Source organism: Zingiber officinale, chromosome 8A (assembly GCF_018446385.1).
Source record: "Zingiber officinale cultivar Zhangliang chromosome 8A, Zo_v1.1, whole genome shotgun sequence".
Classification (NCBI taxonomy): domain Eukaryota; kingdom Viridiplantae; phylum Streptophyta; class Magnoliopsida; order Zingiberales; family Zingiberaceae; genus Zingiber; species Zingiber officinale.
In genome coordinates, this window is record NC_056000.1 from 77,107,175 (window position 1) to 77,124,859 (window position 17,685).

The 17,685-nt window shown below is 36.0% G+C and overlaps 1 protein-coding gene across 5 annotated transcripts; it reads right to left on the minus strand.

Annotated features, from left to right (window-relative positions):
• Positions 1-12,974: 12,974 nt before the first annotated feature.
• On the minus strand, positions 12,975-15,996 carry LOC122011728 (arginine--tRNA ligase, cytoplasmic-like). Of its 5 annotated transcripts, none has more exons than XR_006120017.1 (6): positions 15,608-15,996; positions 15,111-15,521; positions 14,851-14,950; positions 13,628-13,708; positions 13,276-13,372; positions 12,975-13,185 (listed from the first exon to the last, which is right to left on the minus strand). XR_006120017.1 is itself a non-coding variant. In XM_042568102.1 (6 exons), the coding sequence occupies exons 1-4, from the start codon at positions 15,763-15,765 to the stop codon at positions 13,680-13,682; spliced, it is 363 nt and encodes a 120-aa protein (XP_042424036.1). In that variant the 5' UTR covers positions 15,766-15,996; the 3' UTR covers positions 12,975-13,185; positions 13,276-13,372; positions 13,628-13,679. The 5 variants fall into 5 exon arrangements, 4 of the variants coding, with proteins under 4 accessions (XP_042424036.1, XP_042424033.1, XP_042424034.1 ...); XM_042568102.1 differs by having other exon boundaries at positions 15,111-15,186; XM_042568099.1 differs by having other exon boundaries at positions 15,111-15,186; positions 15,467-15,996.
• Between the last annotated feature and the right edge of the window lie 1,689 nt (positions 15,997-17,685).

A 17,685-nucleotide genomic window follows, 5' to 3' on the forward strand; every position in this document is an offset into this window, starting at 1 on the left:
TGGTTTTTCTCTACCATGACTTTGTGAATGAAAACATATCGTGCCAGGAACCTAATTTCTGAAAACAGAATCCTGAAACTATTGAAGTATCAAGTTCTGGAGATCAACATTAGTTTTGGAATTTCATCAACTGTTAAGGAGTTGATTTCTCATAAATTCATTTCTATGATCACTTAAGCTCTTCACTATGCTAATGAAGTTTTACTGATGAGCTTTGGAATCATTCATCAAGTGGAATTGGATTAAATTTGCTTGAATTTGCAGGGCAGAATCGATTTTGTTTTGTGCCAATCTGGTGTGTTGATTCTGAACAGCAGGAATTGGAATTCAACTTTGCATTGATTTGGTGCTAAATGATACCTTTGGGTAAGCCTAGTTCTACAAGATTTAAGCCAAAAGGGTCTAGGATTCTCATTACTGAAACTAAGACAGTAAGAGCGTTGGCAAAATCAGAATACTGAATTGAAATGCAGAAACAATGCTAGCTGCAGATGCAGAAATTAAGGCAGACAGTGATAAGAATTGAAGTAGTAAAGTTTAATTCAATGCAAGGATTATAATCCAAGTTTTGAAACTAAGGATTGAAGCAACAAGGATGAGGATTAAGAATTCTGGAATCTGAGAATTCTATTGAGTTGTGCCAAGTTTAAATGCAGAAATTCAAAGTTCCACAGAAGTAAAAGGATTGAAACTAAAGTGTAGGTTTTGAATGGCACAATTGGAATTGTAAATCTGAGTTCTGGAATTTGTAATTGAAATTCTGTCGGTGCCAATTCTGTATGCTATTGTTGAATAGCAGTTCTATTCTGGAATTGAAAAAGTGCAGGAATGTAATGGAACAAACTTTTCAACCCATTTGCTGATCAGGACCAAAGTGAATTCAACTCCCTGTTGATGCGGTGTTGAATGATGTTCATGTCTATGCTTAGTTTTTCATGATTCTGGACTAGATTTTTCTTGAAAATCAGATTCTGAACTAAGGTTCAGAAATCCAGAATTCAAAAAGGGAAGATTTAATTCTAAGTTCTTTAGCCTAGTTTCTGAATTTGATTTTTTGAATCCATGAATTGCAGAGATTATATCCAGTTTTGAGACTTCGTAACTGAAATTGGCAACATTATTGAAGAAGTGTTAAGTTGTTTCGGATTTTGGAACTCTATTAAGTTTGAATTCTAATTTTGATTACTTGAATGGTGGTGCACATGAAGAGTTACATCTGAATTTGAAATAGATTTAGTGCTGCTAGTAGACTCTTGAACCTGATTTCTGAATTCAGGAATTGTATCAACGAATGCAGAAAATCTGATTCATGTAATTCTGGATTTGTTGAGCTGAGTTACTGATTTTGCTGTTGAACTTGTGAAGCTCAAGTTTCTTATCATTAAGGACTCGAAGTGGATCATGGATGGATGCAAATTAAATGGAACAGAAAATAAAGCAACAAGATCAGAATACAAAACTGCGGAATCTGGAATTTTCCAGTTGTACTTCAGTTTTGAATCAGAAATGGCACATTCTGAAGTCTGTCCAAACAACTGAATTCTGATGCTGCTGAATCAGAAATCTGAATTCTAAAGTTTGATTCCTTTTCATAGATTCTGATTTCTGAAACTAAACTTTCTTTAATATTGAAGCTGAAACTATTGAACTGAAGTTTCCTGGAATTAGTAGCAATGGTGTGTGCAATAGCGAATTTCAAGGAAGTATCATAGAAATCTGTACACAGAGACAGCACAGTTCACAACTCCTTGAAAAATTAGAAGTCAGTTTAAGTTATGGGAATTTTTATAAAGTTCAAGCTGGAGTTTTGTGCCATTGCAGTAAAGAAGTCTTACTGCAGATCAAGTTCAGGAGTTGGAATTTTGCAGAAGGTGCAGAATGGGGTTTAACAGATTTGTTTGTGAGATAAGCTGGAATTGCTTCAACGTTTGAATTCTGAAACTGAGTTCAAGGTTCTGTTGAAGGAAAAGTTTAGAGGATTCTGTTTTTCCTGATACTCAAATAGAACATTTCAATTTTTGTGTGCCATATTGATTACAGATTATTAACCAGAATTCATATCCAAGAGAATTCTACTTGACATTTGATGCTGAACCGAGTTGCTGGAAGTTCAGAATTCCTATCATGGAGGTGTTAAATAGAAAACAAACCAAGTGGAAAGGGATTTTAAATTTAGGTTACTGATTGTTCCCTTCCCGAGTTCAGAATATGATCTACCAATTTTTGAAATTGAGTTGCTGAGATACATTTTTATGGGCCTTACACTTGCCATGCTAGTGCAGTCTTGATATTTTTCTGCTGTGATTGTGAGAAACCTGCAGAAATTTCAGAATCTTGGAATATTCAGCAACCTACTAGAATGGACAGATCTGTAGTACATTTCTCAGTGCAAATAGAAGTGCAGAATTCTGAATTTGCAGTGAGCTGTCTAAGTGATTTTGTAAGCTGAGAGAAGATGAGAATTCAAGCTATTATGTGATTAAAGGATTGTTAAGTTCTTGGGAATTAATTGTTGAAGCTAGAAGGGAAAAAGCAATAACATCAAATGTGTATAACAAGTTATCAATCTGAAAATTCAGAATCCTGTGCGTTCTGAAAATTCAAAGTGATCAGTTAAGTGTCAGAATTAGATTGTTATTTGATACTCTACTTTATTTTAAGTTTCTTGTGTGCAAGAATTTGAGGTGCAAGAATCAAAAAGCTGATACTTAATCTGAATAATTTCCTGCTGACAGAATTCAAAAACTGAGACTGGTATTGGAAGCAACAAAAGTGTACAGACTGAGGTCAAATTCTGGAATTCTATAGCAGGGTCTATGGGACTGCTCACTAAATTTTGAATTGTAGGAGTTCTTCAAGTTTGCATTCAAATCTGAATTCAGAGAATATAGAATGTTGGACTAGTTTGATTCATTGAAAGTGTGCTGAACTTGTTTTTCTGAAATTGTAAATCTGCAGGAATGAATTCGAAGATGAAGGATGCTGATTTTTGAAAGGTTTCATGTTATAGATAAGAATGTTCATAAGTATTAGCTGTGCAGATTTTTGAAACTAGTATTAAGTTTAAAAGTTGTTGTTGTAGCTCGCTGGTGTACCAATTTTCTTGGACCAGATTTTCCCTGCTAATGTAGCAATCATGTGCATTTTGGAAATGAGGGGCTGCTGAAATCAGAATCAGAATTCAATTTCATTGAATCTGATTTTGGCTATTGTGAACTAGCAGCTACTGCATTTGATGCTCTACCTGTTTCAAGTCTCTTTTGTGTGCAGAATTTTGAGACTGCAAGAAATCAAAGTGCTAATATTAAACATGGAAAATATCTTGCTGACTATATACTTCTGCTGCACATTCATTGAAGCTGAATTTATCTGAAGCTGAAGTAATGAAATCAGAAACAGCAGCACCTTCAAAATTGTTTGTTTTGTTTGATTATATGATGTGTTGCATTGCCCGAGACGACCAAGATTTTAAGTGTGGGGGAGGAAGCTCTTCTTAATAAGGTGATTTAAGTTTGTTTTAGCTTCCAAATGCTGGAATTGAAGTGGAAAAAAATAGTTTAAAAAAAAAAGTGGCAAGACTAAGTGTATCAAGTGTGAAGATAGAGTATCAAGATTCTATGTTTGCCATCAAATTGAAGGGGAGGTTAGCCTGATACTTTGAAGTGGTAATGACAAATGGTATTCTTCTCTTTTTACATCAAAATGGTCAGCTCATCAAGTATATTCTTCCAATACTCTCATCTTCTCATTTTTCTTCATTGAATACTTTTCTTTTGCCAATTTCATTCACTTTAATTGTTCTTTTTGTTTCCATTTCAATTCTTCATGATAAAATCCTTTTGATTCATGTATGCTATGTTTATAGTGGTGGAGAATTAGAAAATAAGCAAGCTTATGGTAGTGAAATGTTGTGAATTGCATTGAGTGAGCTCCACATATATGTAATTTTGAGTGTGAGAGCTAGAATAGGTAAATCCCTTGTGAGATTGCAACTTGCTTAATTTTTCAATTGGATTGAAACTACCATACCTACTGATTATTGTTTGGATTGTATTCATGATTGTTTGTGATCTTTATATGATCTTAGTTAAATTCTTTTTACTATCTTCTAGGTATTGCTAGGGAATTTTTATGGAGATGATTTTTAGTTTTCTTTACTTTCACGGGACGTTCAAGACTAAGTGTGGGGGATTTGATAACCATGATTTCATTGCATTATTTTGATTCATATATGCATGGTTTGATGTTGATTTTATAGGTTAAAATCATGGTTACATCACAGTTTGTGCATTGTGTGTATTTTTGGACTTAATTGCAAATTACTTTATTTTTATATTATTTGATGCTAATATTTGATTCTTATTTTGTAGGCATTAAAGGATCTTGAATTTGGACCGAAATTGGGCTCAAATCGGAGTTCAAACGAGAAGATCTAGCCATTGAGCATTATGGGTCATTTATCAAGAATAGGACAGATCTAGACCATCCGTTGAAGATCTGGCTGATTCAACTTAATGGGGAGCAGATCTGAGCCATTGATGAAGATCCAGAAGTTTTGATCCAGATCTGAGTTCATCTAGCCATTGATCAAGCCGAATTAATCTGGGCCGTTCAATGAAGATTGGGCTGATCTGGGCCATCCAGTGATGATCTGATTGATCCGACCTACGGGAGGGTAGATCCAGACCCTAGATCAACATCGGTACATTCGGATCAGATTTTGGATGACTTTTCACTGTTGATTTAGCCCGGAATCATCTCAACCGTCCATTCCAGATCCAGATCTGATTTAAATGAGAAGCTACAGTACCTAGCTTCTTCGTCGAATCCTCCACGCACAGCAGCTTCGTCCCCGCGGCATTTCTCCGGATTCCGGCCCCTTTCTCTTCTCCGATCATTCTCCCGAGCTTCAACCTCGGTGAAGGACGTCCCAGCAGCTTCATCCCGATTCTCTAGAACCGATTTGGGTGTTCCCTCCGGCGCAATCTCCATTTCTTCGATGCCTCTGTTCACCTCAGATTTGGAGGTGTTCTTCCAAATCTGAGCTCCGATTCCCATCAGCAACGCTCGGCGGTGGTCCTCCGGCGTTCCTGAGCTTCATCCGACCACAATTCGCATTCCGTAGCTCCCATTCCAGATTCAGAGGTCAAGGATGGCAGATTTCCAGATTTTCGGCACTTGAGTGGGTTTAGGGTTGTTCTTAGCTCGCCGGGGGTGGTCCGTCGGTGTAGTTGAGCACTCCTTGAGCTGATACGCCATTGAGATGTTCCATTGAGGTCCAAAGTTGGGTGGTCTCGACTTTGGCACTATTGTGTGACGGCAAGAGTGTGAAACTTGTGGAATTGGTTGTGAGTTGGATTGGTTAGGGTTTATTTCTTTTTTCTTACTGTTTTATAGCTTAGCACAGATTACTTTTATGTTTTGTTATCTTTTTATGCAAGTAGTTAGCATTTCTTTCTTTGTTGAAGTTTAGTTTAATTTTAATTTGTTGCTTGGTTAAGTGTTTAGAGTTTAAATTCAAGCTAGAGTTTTAAGTTAGGGTTTACATTTTGCTTTAGATCATATTTAATTTGATATTTGCTATTTCAATCTTAGTTTAAGTGTGTGTTAATAATTTAATCACAACGTAGAGTGACAATGCGTTTGGGTTTGATTATTGGCACACAAGTAGATTTCATTTATGCATTAGAGTAATCTCTTTATTTGTTGTGCTTTCCTCTGTTAGATTTAGATTTAAAGCTTTTAAACCCCCAACTCCATTTTTATATCGAAAATCCCAAAAAATAGGAATAAAAGACAATCCTAAATTACATTCTACCGTTGGTTCCTCGGATCGATCCTGGGCTCGTTACTACAACGTTATTGTGAAATTAAGGGGTTCAGTGAAATATACATTTGTACAATTTGATTAGCGGATGTGACAGATTCGCCTCATCACTTGGCTCTGTCTTTTAGGGAGAATCTGAAGAGCAATAACCTTACTGATTCTGGAGGGACTTCGTTCACTTTCATGGTACCACAAATCTCGTAGAAAATCTCTAAGTGGTGATTTGGATCATCGTGCGGTCCTCCTCCAAATTGATTATGCTGAACCATATGAATTACTGCAAGCTTGATTTCAAAATTGTTAGCTTCGATCGGCGGTCGAGTGATGCTAGACCTAACCCCCCATGCATAAGGTGTTGCATAATCCTTCAATAATTTATCAGCCATCTCTGAAGATTCTTGTGCTGCTTGAAATTCTTTCTGTAGGTTTCTTCTTCTCAAGAAAGTCCTATCGATCTCTGGATCGAACGATAGAAGTTGTCCTGAAAGATTAACTCTTCGCATGCAAAAATAAAATATGAAATATATTAAAGAAAAAGAGATGAAATAATATTTTTTTTACGTTTTAATAAAAATGCATAAGGTAAAGAAAAGCAAGAATAAAATTATTTATCTCTAAATGCAAAATAAAGGAAAGATAAAGGAAAAGAAAACAAAGTCTAGTCTAATCTAGTATGATTATCATTAATGTTATAGACGCAGTCCCCGGCAACGACACCAAAAACTTGTTACTAACCGCAAGTGCACGGATTCGTCGTCAGTAATATATAAAATTGTCGAACCACAGGGACTGTTGATTAAGCACTAGAGATGTCGCAAAGTAAGTTATCTAGATGGTTGAAAGTTGTCTTTAACGCTTGCAAATTAACGAGAGTGATTGAAAAGAGAAAGAGAAAGATAAGAGAATCAATCTTGGAGAGAATTGAGCTTTGGGAGGTGGATTCTAAGATTTCAGTTTCGTTGTGGTGGAACCTAATGTATCATGTTCTATCTTTTCCTAATTGTCAATCAACATACCTTCGCCGGAAGTTAAAGCTACTATCCTTAAGTACTCAACAGAGAAGACCCCTGTGAAATCCTTTTACGGTTAACCCCTGTCACTAGGGTGCCTCGGTAGATCACAAGAATACAAATCTAATCGATATCATTAGGGATAGAGATAGGGGTTTGGTTTAGTCTCTTATTTCCTTGTGGAAAAGTTGCCTCTCCTTTCAAGGGAATATCCTAGACATCCGTGAACAGGTTACCCCTGTCACTAGGGTCCCTCGGGTATACGATCTAAGATCCTCTCTTTACGAAATTAGCAATTCCTACACAATCAATTAATATGACAAGGCAACAAGCATATCAAATAGAAACGAAGCAAGAGAAATCATCCAACGAGTAAAGGTACAAACATGAGTCTTACATCAAACCCTATCCACAACTACTCCCTGATCCTAGAAAAGGATATCTACTCCATTGTAAGAGAGGAACACCCCCAAAACATAAAGTAAAGCACACTTACAACCCTTGATGTGAGAAGAAGGGGAAGAAGAGATGCTGCCGAGGTTTCCAATGTCTTGGTGATGCCTCCTTGCTCTGGAGATGGATGGAACGTCAAGAGATGGCGGTGGATGAAGCTCTAGGGTTTCCCCCGAAAGGGAGAACCCTTTCCCAAGGAGAGGGCCGAAGTCCCGAACCAAAGATCCCCCAATGAATAGGGCTCTTGACCCTTTTACAGGGTAAGGTACGGGTGCCGCACAACCCGTGTCACGACCATGTGAGATCCGCACGACCATGCCTATCTTCTGCACTGGTTAAGTGACACGATCGTGCGAGTTGACACGACCATGCCTATCTTCTACACTGGTTAAGTGGCATGGCCATGCCTATCTTCTGCACTAGTTAAGTGGCACGGTCATGCGAGTTGACACGGCCATGCCTATCTTCTGTACTGGCTAAGTGGCACGACCGTGCAGAATTGACACAGTCGTGTATCAAGGTCGTGCCTCTACTTGTAAGCCATTTTAGTGTCTCTTAACGTGGTAATCTTGAGTTTGGGTCTTCGTAAAAGTTGTAGATCTTGAAGTTAGCTACAATTTGATATAAATAACAGCCCAAAACTCAAACAGACCACAAAGTTATGTCTGTTTTACTCTTGGTGTGCAGTGTAGGATTTGACACGGTCGTTGCCAAGGTCGTGTCTCATAGAAACGAACTTTAGACCTTCAAGACTTGGTTTTATCTGGTTAAAGTTTTCATAAGAGTTGTATATCTTGAAGTTATCTACATTTTGATATCTTGAATGACTCATAACTCCAACCGAGAAGAAAGTTATGGTCATTTAACTTTTGGTCTACAGTGCTAGAAATCTCATACGACCCGGACACCTTGGAAGCTCTAGACTCATTTAAGCTCCATTTTTACTCCAAATCACATCCTATCAATCAAAACAAGCAAAGAGTAGATCTCCGAACAAAATATAATGGAAGTATGATATTATAATGAAATAGGATGCAATAAACATAGATTATGCTAATGAAATATAAGTAGATGTGCATTAAAGCATGCATAAAAGTGCATATAATCTACGCACATTAGTTGGCTGCAACTAAGATTTATATAAAACAAATCGATATATAACACGCATAAACACATGATCAAAAAATTTTTAAAAATGCATAAACACAGCCAAACTGGATCATTGTTGATAAAAAAATCTTGCAAGAATACTAAAGAGATTAACATAGTGATGACATAATATAAGTAACATTTTTATCAAACATTTACACCAGCAAAAGGTGAATCTTAAGGTTTAGATCTACAATAGCTATGAAAACTGACGGCCGGGAATGCCCAAAAAAAAAACAAATGATCAACCAAAAAACATGAGGTGTTTTTCTTTCAAATCACCCAATCAAAAAAATGGCTGCCAAGAATCTCGAACGGCTACGGCGGTGGAGGGGCTACGTCGTTTTTTTTTTGGAGAGTTGCGTTCGTCGACGACGAGTGGAAGCTCTGTGACGAGAGAATGGGGATATGAAAATTACTGTAGATTTTGACGGTCCAACTTCCCTAGTAATTACCACTTGAAAAAATCCAACCATGGTTGGGTTTTGATGGAGCTCGTAATTAATGATAAAGTATAGTTGCGGGATTTGTAATTTCTAATGTAAGGAGATATATGATTTGTAAGATAGGGTGCATAAGAAAATTGTAGGGATGTTTTTTCATCGTAGAGAGAATAATAATTTTTTTTTTATTTTTGATATGATAGTTATGCAACACATTGGGAGCTAAAAAAAAAAAAAAATCTGATTTAAAGATTTAACTAATAGAGATGCTCCAACAATTGAAGATGCGAGAAGGCATATTCCCAATTAATTAACTAAAAAAGATGGTTAACTGAGAACATTAATTTAAGAATATCTTCAATAGTCAGAACTCTAAATAAGATGTATAACTAAGGGATATTAGATTTCTAGGTCGCCGTGAGCACTTCTCGATTTATCCTGACAACAAATGAAAAACTTTCATAGGACTAGACCGATCACCCCAAGTTTAATATTATCTAGTTCAATATTTTCTAAATGAGTTTTGTTGTGATTCCTAATATACCATCTCAAAAGCATAAAAAAAAAATAGTATTCTCTCCATTATATAAAAAAAAAAAAATCTCTCATACACTATCAAATTACACATTTTTTATTTATTATTTTTTCATTCATTCCAATTTTGAGAGAGAAAAATATCTTCTTAAACTAAAAACCTCAAACTCCTATGTTCAATTTTTCTTTTCTTTTTTCAAAATTTTAATTTTACAAACCTCTCATAAATTTTACATTAAATTTTCCTTATTAAATTAGTAATAATAGGAAGGTTAATTGAATTAATTAAATGATAGCTGGGATCCAAAAGTGACGCCAATTTATTAATAGAATGATAGCTGAAGTATTGAAAGATAATTATTTTTCCTTTTTAAATAAATAAATAGCGCGAAAAGGAAACTAAATTCAATCCGTTCAAAACAAAATAAGGTTGGACTTTAATTAATTTTCTATTAATTAAATGCGGCCAGTTATATTAGGTTTCATATTAATTGTCAAGCATGAACAAAGAAATCACGTACTCAGATTAATAAATTTTAGAAGACATGCATTTTTATAAAAACTGTTAAACGCATTTTAAAAGTCATCCTTTAGCAAACCTTAGACACCTAGATAAAATAAAAGTATTGTAGTCGAGAAAAGGAGTTATATATATACCCTGTCACATAAACTTAATTTCATCCCCGGCTCATCTAGAAAACTTGAACATTCTGCAGCACCAAAAGCTTGTTCTTTGTAACATCGATCTTTTAGTTATATCTCACATTTGTTGCTGAATTCTGCGTCGACCAACAGTAGCAATACTCTTGATTATAATCTTCAAAAATATAATGATAGTTGAAGTGACAAAGACGAGCAAAGTGAGAAGGCAAGGGTTTGCTTTACCTTAATATAGACGCCTCGCATATGAGCAAAATCCAGATTCTAGTGTGGAACATGTGCATCAATCTGGTACACGTTAAATGGAAGGCGAGAAATTAAAGCCATTCAATTTGTCGGTAGCATTTGAAAGCTAAGAAAAGACCAGCTTTTCTAAAACTGCCTTACGTAGCTCAAACGTTTCTATCTGTTATCAAAAAGGAAAATAATAACAATGAAATCGATCACATTAGAAAGAAATTCAACAAGGAACCTATTTGCTGGCTTGGATCACGCTCGTAACTTATAAATATGGTCTATTCAAGTACAAATATTTCTGACCTACACAAGATCGAGTCACTGTGCGAACAAGTTCAGTAGGCAGTGACAGGAACAGCAATTGCTAGGTTTATTGTAAATATGCTTCCTTTTGTTTAAAACTCATTACAAGGTTCGACATAATCAAATTATTTCCAGATCATTTTAAGCATATAATTGGTTCCAAGAAAAAGAAATATAGAGGTCAAATGGCAAGAGAAGCAATTTGAGTCTCACATCTCAGTTACATGATGATAGTGTGACATGAAAAAGCAGAAAAACTAATAGAAAGCGAAAGAACTGAAATTTTTTCCCCTGAGCAATGTTGATTGTAAAAAAGTTGAAATTGAGAACCAAATACCAAGAAAAGAACGATCCTAGCAATATCTGTTGTAAGGAAGTTGAAATACAGAACCTAACATCAACAAGAAAAAAAAGTGAGCTTGGCAATGTCTATTGTAAACAAGTTGAAATACAAAAACCAATATCAAGAAAAAAGTGTGGAACAGATGCGCAAGGGGAAGCACAATCTAATACAAAATATGACACTTTCAATATCCCCATGATACATGATCAAACCTAAGATGACCTTAAACTGATGAGGAAATGAGGCGACTCTTATTTGTCTCGCATGCCCCCTCAATCCTAGTGTTGCCAAAAGTGAATGAGAAAGTGAGTTACTTTAATGCTAATTTGAGTGGTATAAGAAATAGTATTATTCATATTAGAATTCTAATAAAACTTCGGCCGTTTTTGTAGAGTAGGCACGTCGCCGAACTACGGTAACTCTTCTTCTTTTTCTTCTTCTTCTCCTTCGTGTTTGCTCTCCTTTTGTGCGTCTTTGTCTTGTTGCTCCGCTCGATCTCTTTTATTTCTTCCTCTTCTTCCGCGTGTTAGAGGTTGAGAGGTGTTGTTGCCCCCTTCTTTGCGCAACAATTGGTATCAGAGCTACAGGTTTTGGCGGATTTCTTCAATATGTCGGGGACAACTTCTGCGAAGTTTGATATGGTGAAGTTTGGCAGAACCAGAAACTTTGGATTATGGCAGAGAAGGGTTATGGACTTGTTGGTGCAACAAGGCATGGTAAAGACGCTAGGAGAAAGAAAACCGGAAAGCATGGAGAGATCAGATTGGGAAGAACTTCAAGAGAAGACAGTAGCAACAATCAGGCTTTGTCTTACAGATGACGTGATGTACCATGTCATGGACAACGAGTCACCGGTGGAAATTTGGCAAAAGCTGGAAAGCTGGTACATGTCAAAGTCATTAACAAACAAGCTATATCTTAAGCAGAAATTCTTTGGGATGAAGATGACAGAAAGAATTGATCTGAGCCAACACATCGACATATTCAACCAAATTGTAAGTGATCTGAAGTGGGTTGATATGAAGATCGAAGACGAGGACAAGGCGCTGATATTGTTGAATTCTCTACCTTCATATCCTACGTACCAGAATTTGGTTACTACTTTGATGTGGGGTAAGGAAACTCTCAAATTGGAGGAGATCACAGGTGCGTTGCTAGGTTTTCACCAAAGGAAGAAAACAAGTGATGAAGTTTCTCAGGGAGAAGAACTTGTGGTAAATAGCAACCAAGAGCGTGGTAGCAGTAAATCTCGACATGGATCGGGTAACAACAACAAGGCTTGTTCTAAATCGAGAAGGAAGAAGGTGATCACGTGCTACAAATGTGGAGGCAAAGGTCATATCAAGAGAGATTGTCCAGATATAAAAAAATATGTTGCAGAGAACAAAGGTAATTCGACAAAGTCTGCAAACATAGTTAAAGAAGAAAATTCAGAGAGCGGTGATAGAGATATGCTATCAGTTATGTCGAGTTCAAAGCAGCTGACAGATGCATGGATCTTAAACTCTGCATGTTCATATCACATGACTCCAAACAAGGAGTGGTTTGACACCTACACGCTACTAGAAATAAGATCTATAAGGACACACAAAAATGTCCTTATAGTATACTTTTAGTGACATCAAAGCTATGGTGACATCACCAAAAAATGTATTGAAATATGATGTTAGTATAGACCCTCTAATATTCCTGACATTTATATAATGTCATTATAAAATATCTATGCTAACTACAAAAGTGTCTTAAATATAGAAATATACTGACTATCGAAAATGTCACGAAAAGTATACTACATAGACATTTATATATGCCTTATTATTATATTAATAAGTAAATGTCACCTAAATTAATCTATATTAACAATTATAAATGTTTTAAAAATTTTGTATATTATTACTGATATTTATTCATAATACAAAACATTCACTAAATAATACAAAAAAATATACATCATCACAATTTACTCATCATCACAATTCACCACTATATAAAATAGAAAAGTTTTACATCCAAAATATCCAATTCATTCACCACGTCATCACAATTCATCTCATCATCACAAAAATACAAATGCAATACTAATGTAAAAGTATTAAATCCAACACTAAGTAAATACTAACAAAACATTGAGTTTTAGAACTAACAAAATCTTGTAAAATAAAAAGCTCTACTAATTTACTATCAACTATCTTCAACCATCATATGCAAAATCCAAATATCTGTCACCTACAAATACAATCCAAAAATTTGTATAAGTAAATTAAACAATGAAAATATAAACATAATAAACATAATTTAAAAGATGGAATATCATACCAAGTGAGAAACAAATAAAATATCATTCCATAGGCACTTATCAATGGATAGCATTACACTTTGAAATGAAACTCACGGAAGTGAACCAACCAACCTCCTGGGGCACAGTTAAAACCTAACTCAACATTCTTCACAAGATCCATTAAAATTATGAGACATGCTTACATGTAGATAAATTTTTTGCATTATTTTTTTTTAAAAAAAAATAAAATAAAGATCTCAGACTATTGGTTGAGTATATTATGAATTGTATGTTTTTAGAGCATGGTTCCATGACAAACCTTACCACTAAGGCATGATCACATTCTAAAACATGATAAATCCACAAAAACTTAGCAATATCATATCACACCTGAAGGTCACCAATAGCTTGATCCCCAGCATCCTACTAATTTGGAAATTGTTCAAACAAATACTCGATTAACATGCCAAACTGCATAAGAATAAAATAAATTTATTCAACAACAATTTACAAGAGGCAACAATAAGTATATAAAATATAAAGTTTAATTAATGAGTAATTAAAATATAAAATTAACAAAACTACATGGCATCCCTGATAGAACAACAATAGTCAACAATTAAAAGGTAGCGTCATACACAGAATCCATCTTATTCAAAGTTATATAGACATACAATGCATTAAGTCAAGGTACCACCATAACAGTTCTGGTTAAGTTGTTGTAATGGGAATCACGTTCCCAAGTGCCATGAAACTATGACTCTCACTAAAATAATGACACTAAACTTACACCCTTTTCTATATTATATTAATATAATACAACTTATATGGAATATATCCTATATTAATATAATATACTATAGTAGATATCCATAGGTAATACTAAGTGTGCCACTTCAGAGGTGATGTACCGATTGCATTTAGTTACTTGGTGGAAAGCATAATAAAACAAAATGCAAAGGAAATTTTACAAGGATTCTTTGTATAAGGGCTGCAGAAGAGGTAGTAGGGGTGGCAATCCCTACTACAAGCAAAGGGAGGGGAGGAGAACAGGAGCTTATAAGTGGATTAGTGGACAAATAAATACTGTTTACCATTTATATTACCTTTTTTAACTTATCAAGCATAATCACATTCCAAACTAGGATATCAAACAGGGGAATATATCGGATTTACATGTTAAAAAATTCCATGTCAACATGTATGTCTGTGATTGTAATTCATAACTTTATTTTGTCTGTAAAAGAACTGTTTCTCTTAAAAGTTTAAAAGCAATTTACCACGAGTTGTTTTACAAAACATAGTTGATCAGGCCCCTTTTTGTATGATGAGATACTTGCAAGAACTGCACCAGTGTATAAATTGATCACGAGATACCAAAGGCAAAGCCAGGAGATAGAGAACTAGGTATCAAACTTAGAACATAAGACAGATAATGTATAAATGTTATGCGGGAAGTAACCAATCTCAGTACATTAGACTAATAGTCAAAAAAAAAAAAAAGATCTGACTTTTAAAGGAAACACGAAATAAAATAACAGCAAGATTGATTCTTCAGTAACTTAATTTAGGAAGACCCTTACAGAAAAGACAAAAAGAACCACAAATGTTACCTGTGTACCACTTGTTTGAAAATTTTATATTCACAAATCCAGGTCCAGCAACAGAGGTAGATTCAATCATCTCAGATTCAGGAAGATTTTTGGCAATTGCCTGTATAAAATGTCATATCAATATCCTTTTAGAGAAAAAAAAATGATACAAACCGCCACGAGTATCAGAACAATGTAATATGGCGGCACCTAATTGGCTGTGAATTTTTGACTTTGCAAACATTATGTAGGAACTGATGCTAATGGGAATTATGAGGTACCTGACCAATAGAACTGGGATTCTTGAACTGGGTTGTTTTCCCCTTCAATTGTGACCAAATTACCATTGCATTGTCGCTACATCAAAGTTTTTCTAGTCATTTTCATTCACCAAACAAAGAGCAAATAGTAAAGATGATAACTATAATTACAAAACAATAGAGAAATTAATCTTATAAATATCTAAATTAGAGGAGAATTGCAGTGGCAATAACAATTATACATTCTAACTAATAAGAACTCAAAATGCAATAGACTTGCATAGTCAGTTTATCAAGCACACAACAGAGAAACAAAGAGGCTTTGCTGAAATTTGGCCGAAGTGCTTTGCTAAAGAAGAATATAGTAAGAATTTCACCATTGATAATCACCGAACTTTGCTTGGCAAGCCGCAACAATGGGTTGGACTTCATCTGGGAATAACGATTCAAGGGATTCTTGTATGGTTGGGGAATCAATTAGTGTTACTTTCATGGAGGTAGGGTTCAGATTGAAATACCTTGAAAGCTTCAAATTTCTTAGACCAAAACCTCCACTCACTACTTCCTTCCGTAAACCTAAGGAATCACAGAGGAGGCAGTGCTGTGGAGGAATTGTGGTGGAGACAAGCGATGGAGGCCGGCGGCGGCGGCGGTGACGACAAGGATGCGTGAACATGGGTGAGAGGAGCGGTGACGGCGAGAATGGGTTAGGGAGGAAAAAGGGTGAGGATCAGCGACAGAGATGATGAGCGTGGGGGAGAGGAGTGGCGACGGCAAGAGCAGGTTAGAGAGGAAAAAGGGAGAGGAGGTAGCGGCGCTTGAGCGTGGTGATCTGAGCGGCGACGGTGAAAGTTAGGGATTGTACGCGAGAAGAAAGAATCGGCGCTTGAGGGAACAGTACGCTCGGGCAAAATCTATAACGCGGCTGTGGGAAAAAAAATACACGTTATACATTAAATATGTTTTATGCTGATATTATTAAAATTTGTCACCATACATAACCTAAAATGATATTTTAATACTTAAAATAACCTCTTTTGATATATGTCATTATAGATTATTTATAATGACATTAAAAATTAAATGTCATAAAGAAAGTGTCATAATAGACCATATTTCTAGTAGTGATAGGACAGTGGATTCTGGTTCAGTATTGATGGGAAACGATATGTCATGCAAAGTTATCGACATAGGGAACGTCAGAATCAAGATGTTTGATGGTGTGATCAGAACTTTGTGTGATGTCAGATATATACTAGAGCTAAGGAAGAACTTGATCTCACTAGGCACACTGGATGGTATTGGTTGCAATTACAAATCAGTGAGCTGGGTGATGAAGGTCAGCAAGGGAGCTCTGACGGTAATGAAAGGACAAAAGGTAGCAGGAAACATCTACAAGTTGATAGGGACTACAGTTGTAGGTGGAGCCGTCTCAGTGGAGTCTGAATCAGACAGTACTGTCTTGTGGCATATGCGGCTAGGGCATATGGGTGAACGTAGGATGCTAGAACTTCACAAGAGAGATTTGTTAAAGGGCGTCAAGACGTGTAAGCTTGAATTCTACAAATTCTATGATCTTGGGAAACAGAGAAAAGTGCAATTCAAGACGGCAACAAAAAAGACGAAAGGGATTCTGGACTACGTACATACTGATCTCTGGGGACCAACCAGTGTAGCATCATATGGAGGGAACTTATATTTTGTGAGTTTTACTGATGATTTCTCACGAAAAGTCTGGGTATACTTTATGCGTCATAAGTCGAAAACTTTTACAAAGTTTAAACTGAGGAAAACTGAAGTGGAGAATCAGACCCAAAGAAAGATCAAATGTCTTAGGTCAGATAATGGGACTGAGTACATGGATTCAAAGTTTTAGGAATTTTGTGAGCAGCATAGGATAATGAGGCATTTCTTCATTCGCAGGATACCTTATCAGAACAGGGTAGCGGAAAGGTTGAATAGGACAATCATTGAGAAAGCAAGATGTCTTAAACTGAATGCAGGTCTTGCAAAGAATTTCTGGATGGAAGCGGTTAACATGACATGTTATCTCATTAATAGATAACTAAGGGCAGCACTAGAAGGCAGAGTATCAGAGGAAGTATGGATAGGGAATCAAGTAGATTACTTTCATCTTCGAGTTTTTGGATGTCCAGCTTATATGGACATATCTAGTGAGGAAAGATCAAAGCTGGATGCGAAGTCAAAGCAGTGCATTTTTCTGGGGTATCAGAAAGGAGTTAAAGGCTTCAACCTTTGGGATCCTAAGGCAAACGAGGTGGTGATCAGCAAAGATGTGGTGTTTGACGAGAAAGCTATGTTACAACGTACTTAGGAAGAAGGAAAGGAAACACCACAGAGAAACATGGAGAAAGATATTGTGCAGGTGGAGCTAGAGAATCATGACTCTGATGATTCTAGCTCAGAGCACATGGAGCATCGCACTATAGCTAGTGGTAGAACGAGACGAGTCGTAAAATCATCCACTAGATACAAATTCGAAGACTTGGTATCTTATGCGCTTATCACTAGTAGCGGAGATCCTACATCTTTTCAGGAGGTGATACACAATTCTGAGAAGGACAGGAGGACGGGT

What these genes read in the sequence shown, in the direction of transcription:
- LOC122011728 (XM_042568100.1), bottom strand. Translation starts at nt 15,765, where the DNA reads ATGTTCACGCATCCTTGTCGTCACCGCCGCCGCCGCCGGCCTCCATCG. An exon ending in AAGTTCGGTGATTATCAATG is followed by an intron (nt 15,187 to 15,466) that starts GTGAAATTCTTA and finishes ACTTTGATGTAG; the next exon opens with CGACAATGCAATGGTAATTT. An exon ending in ATCCCAGTTCTATTGGTCAG is followed by an intron (nt 14,951 to 15,110) that starts GTACCTCATAAT and finishes CATTTTATACAG; the next exon opens with GCAATTGCCAAAAATCTTCC.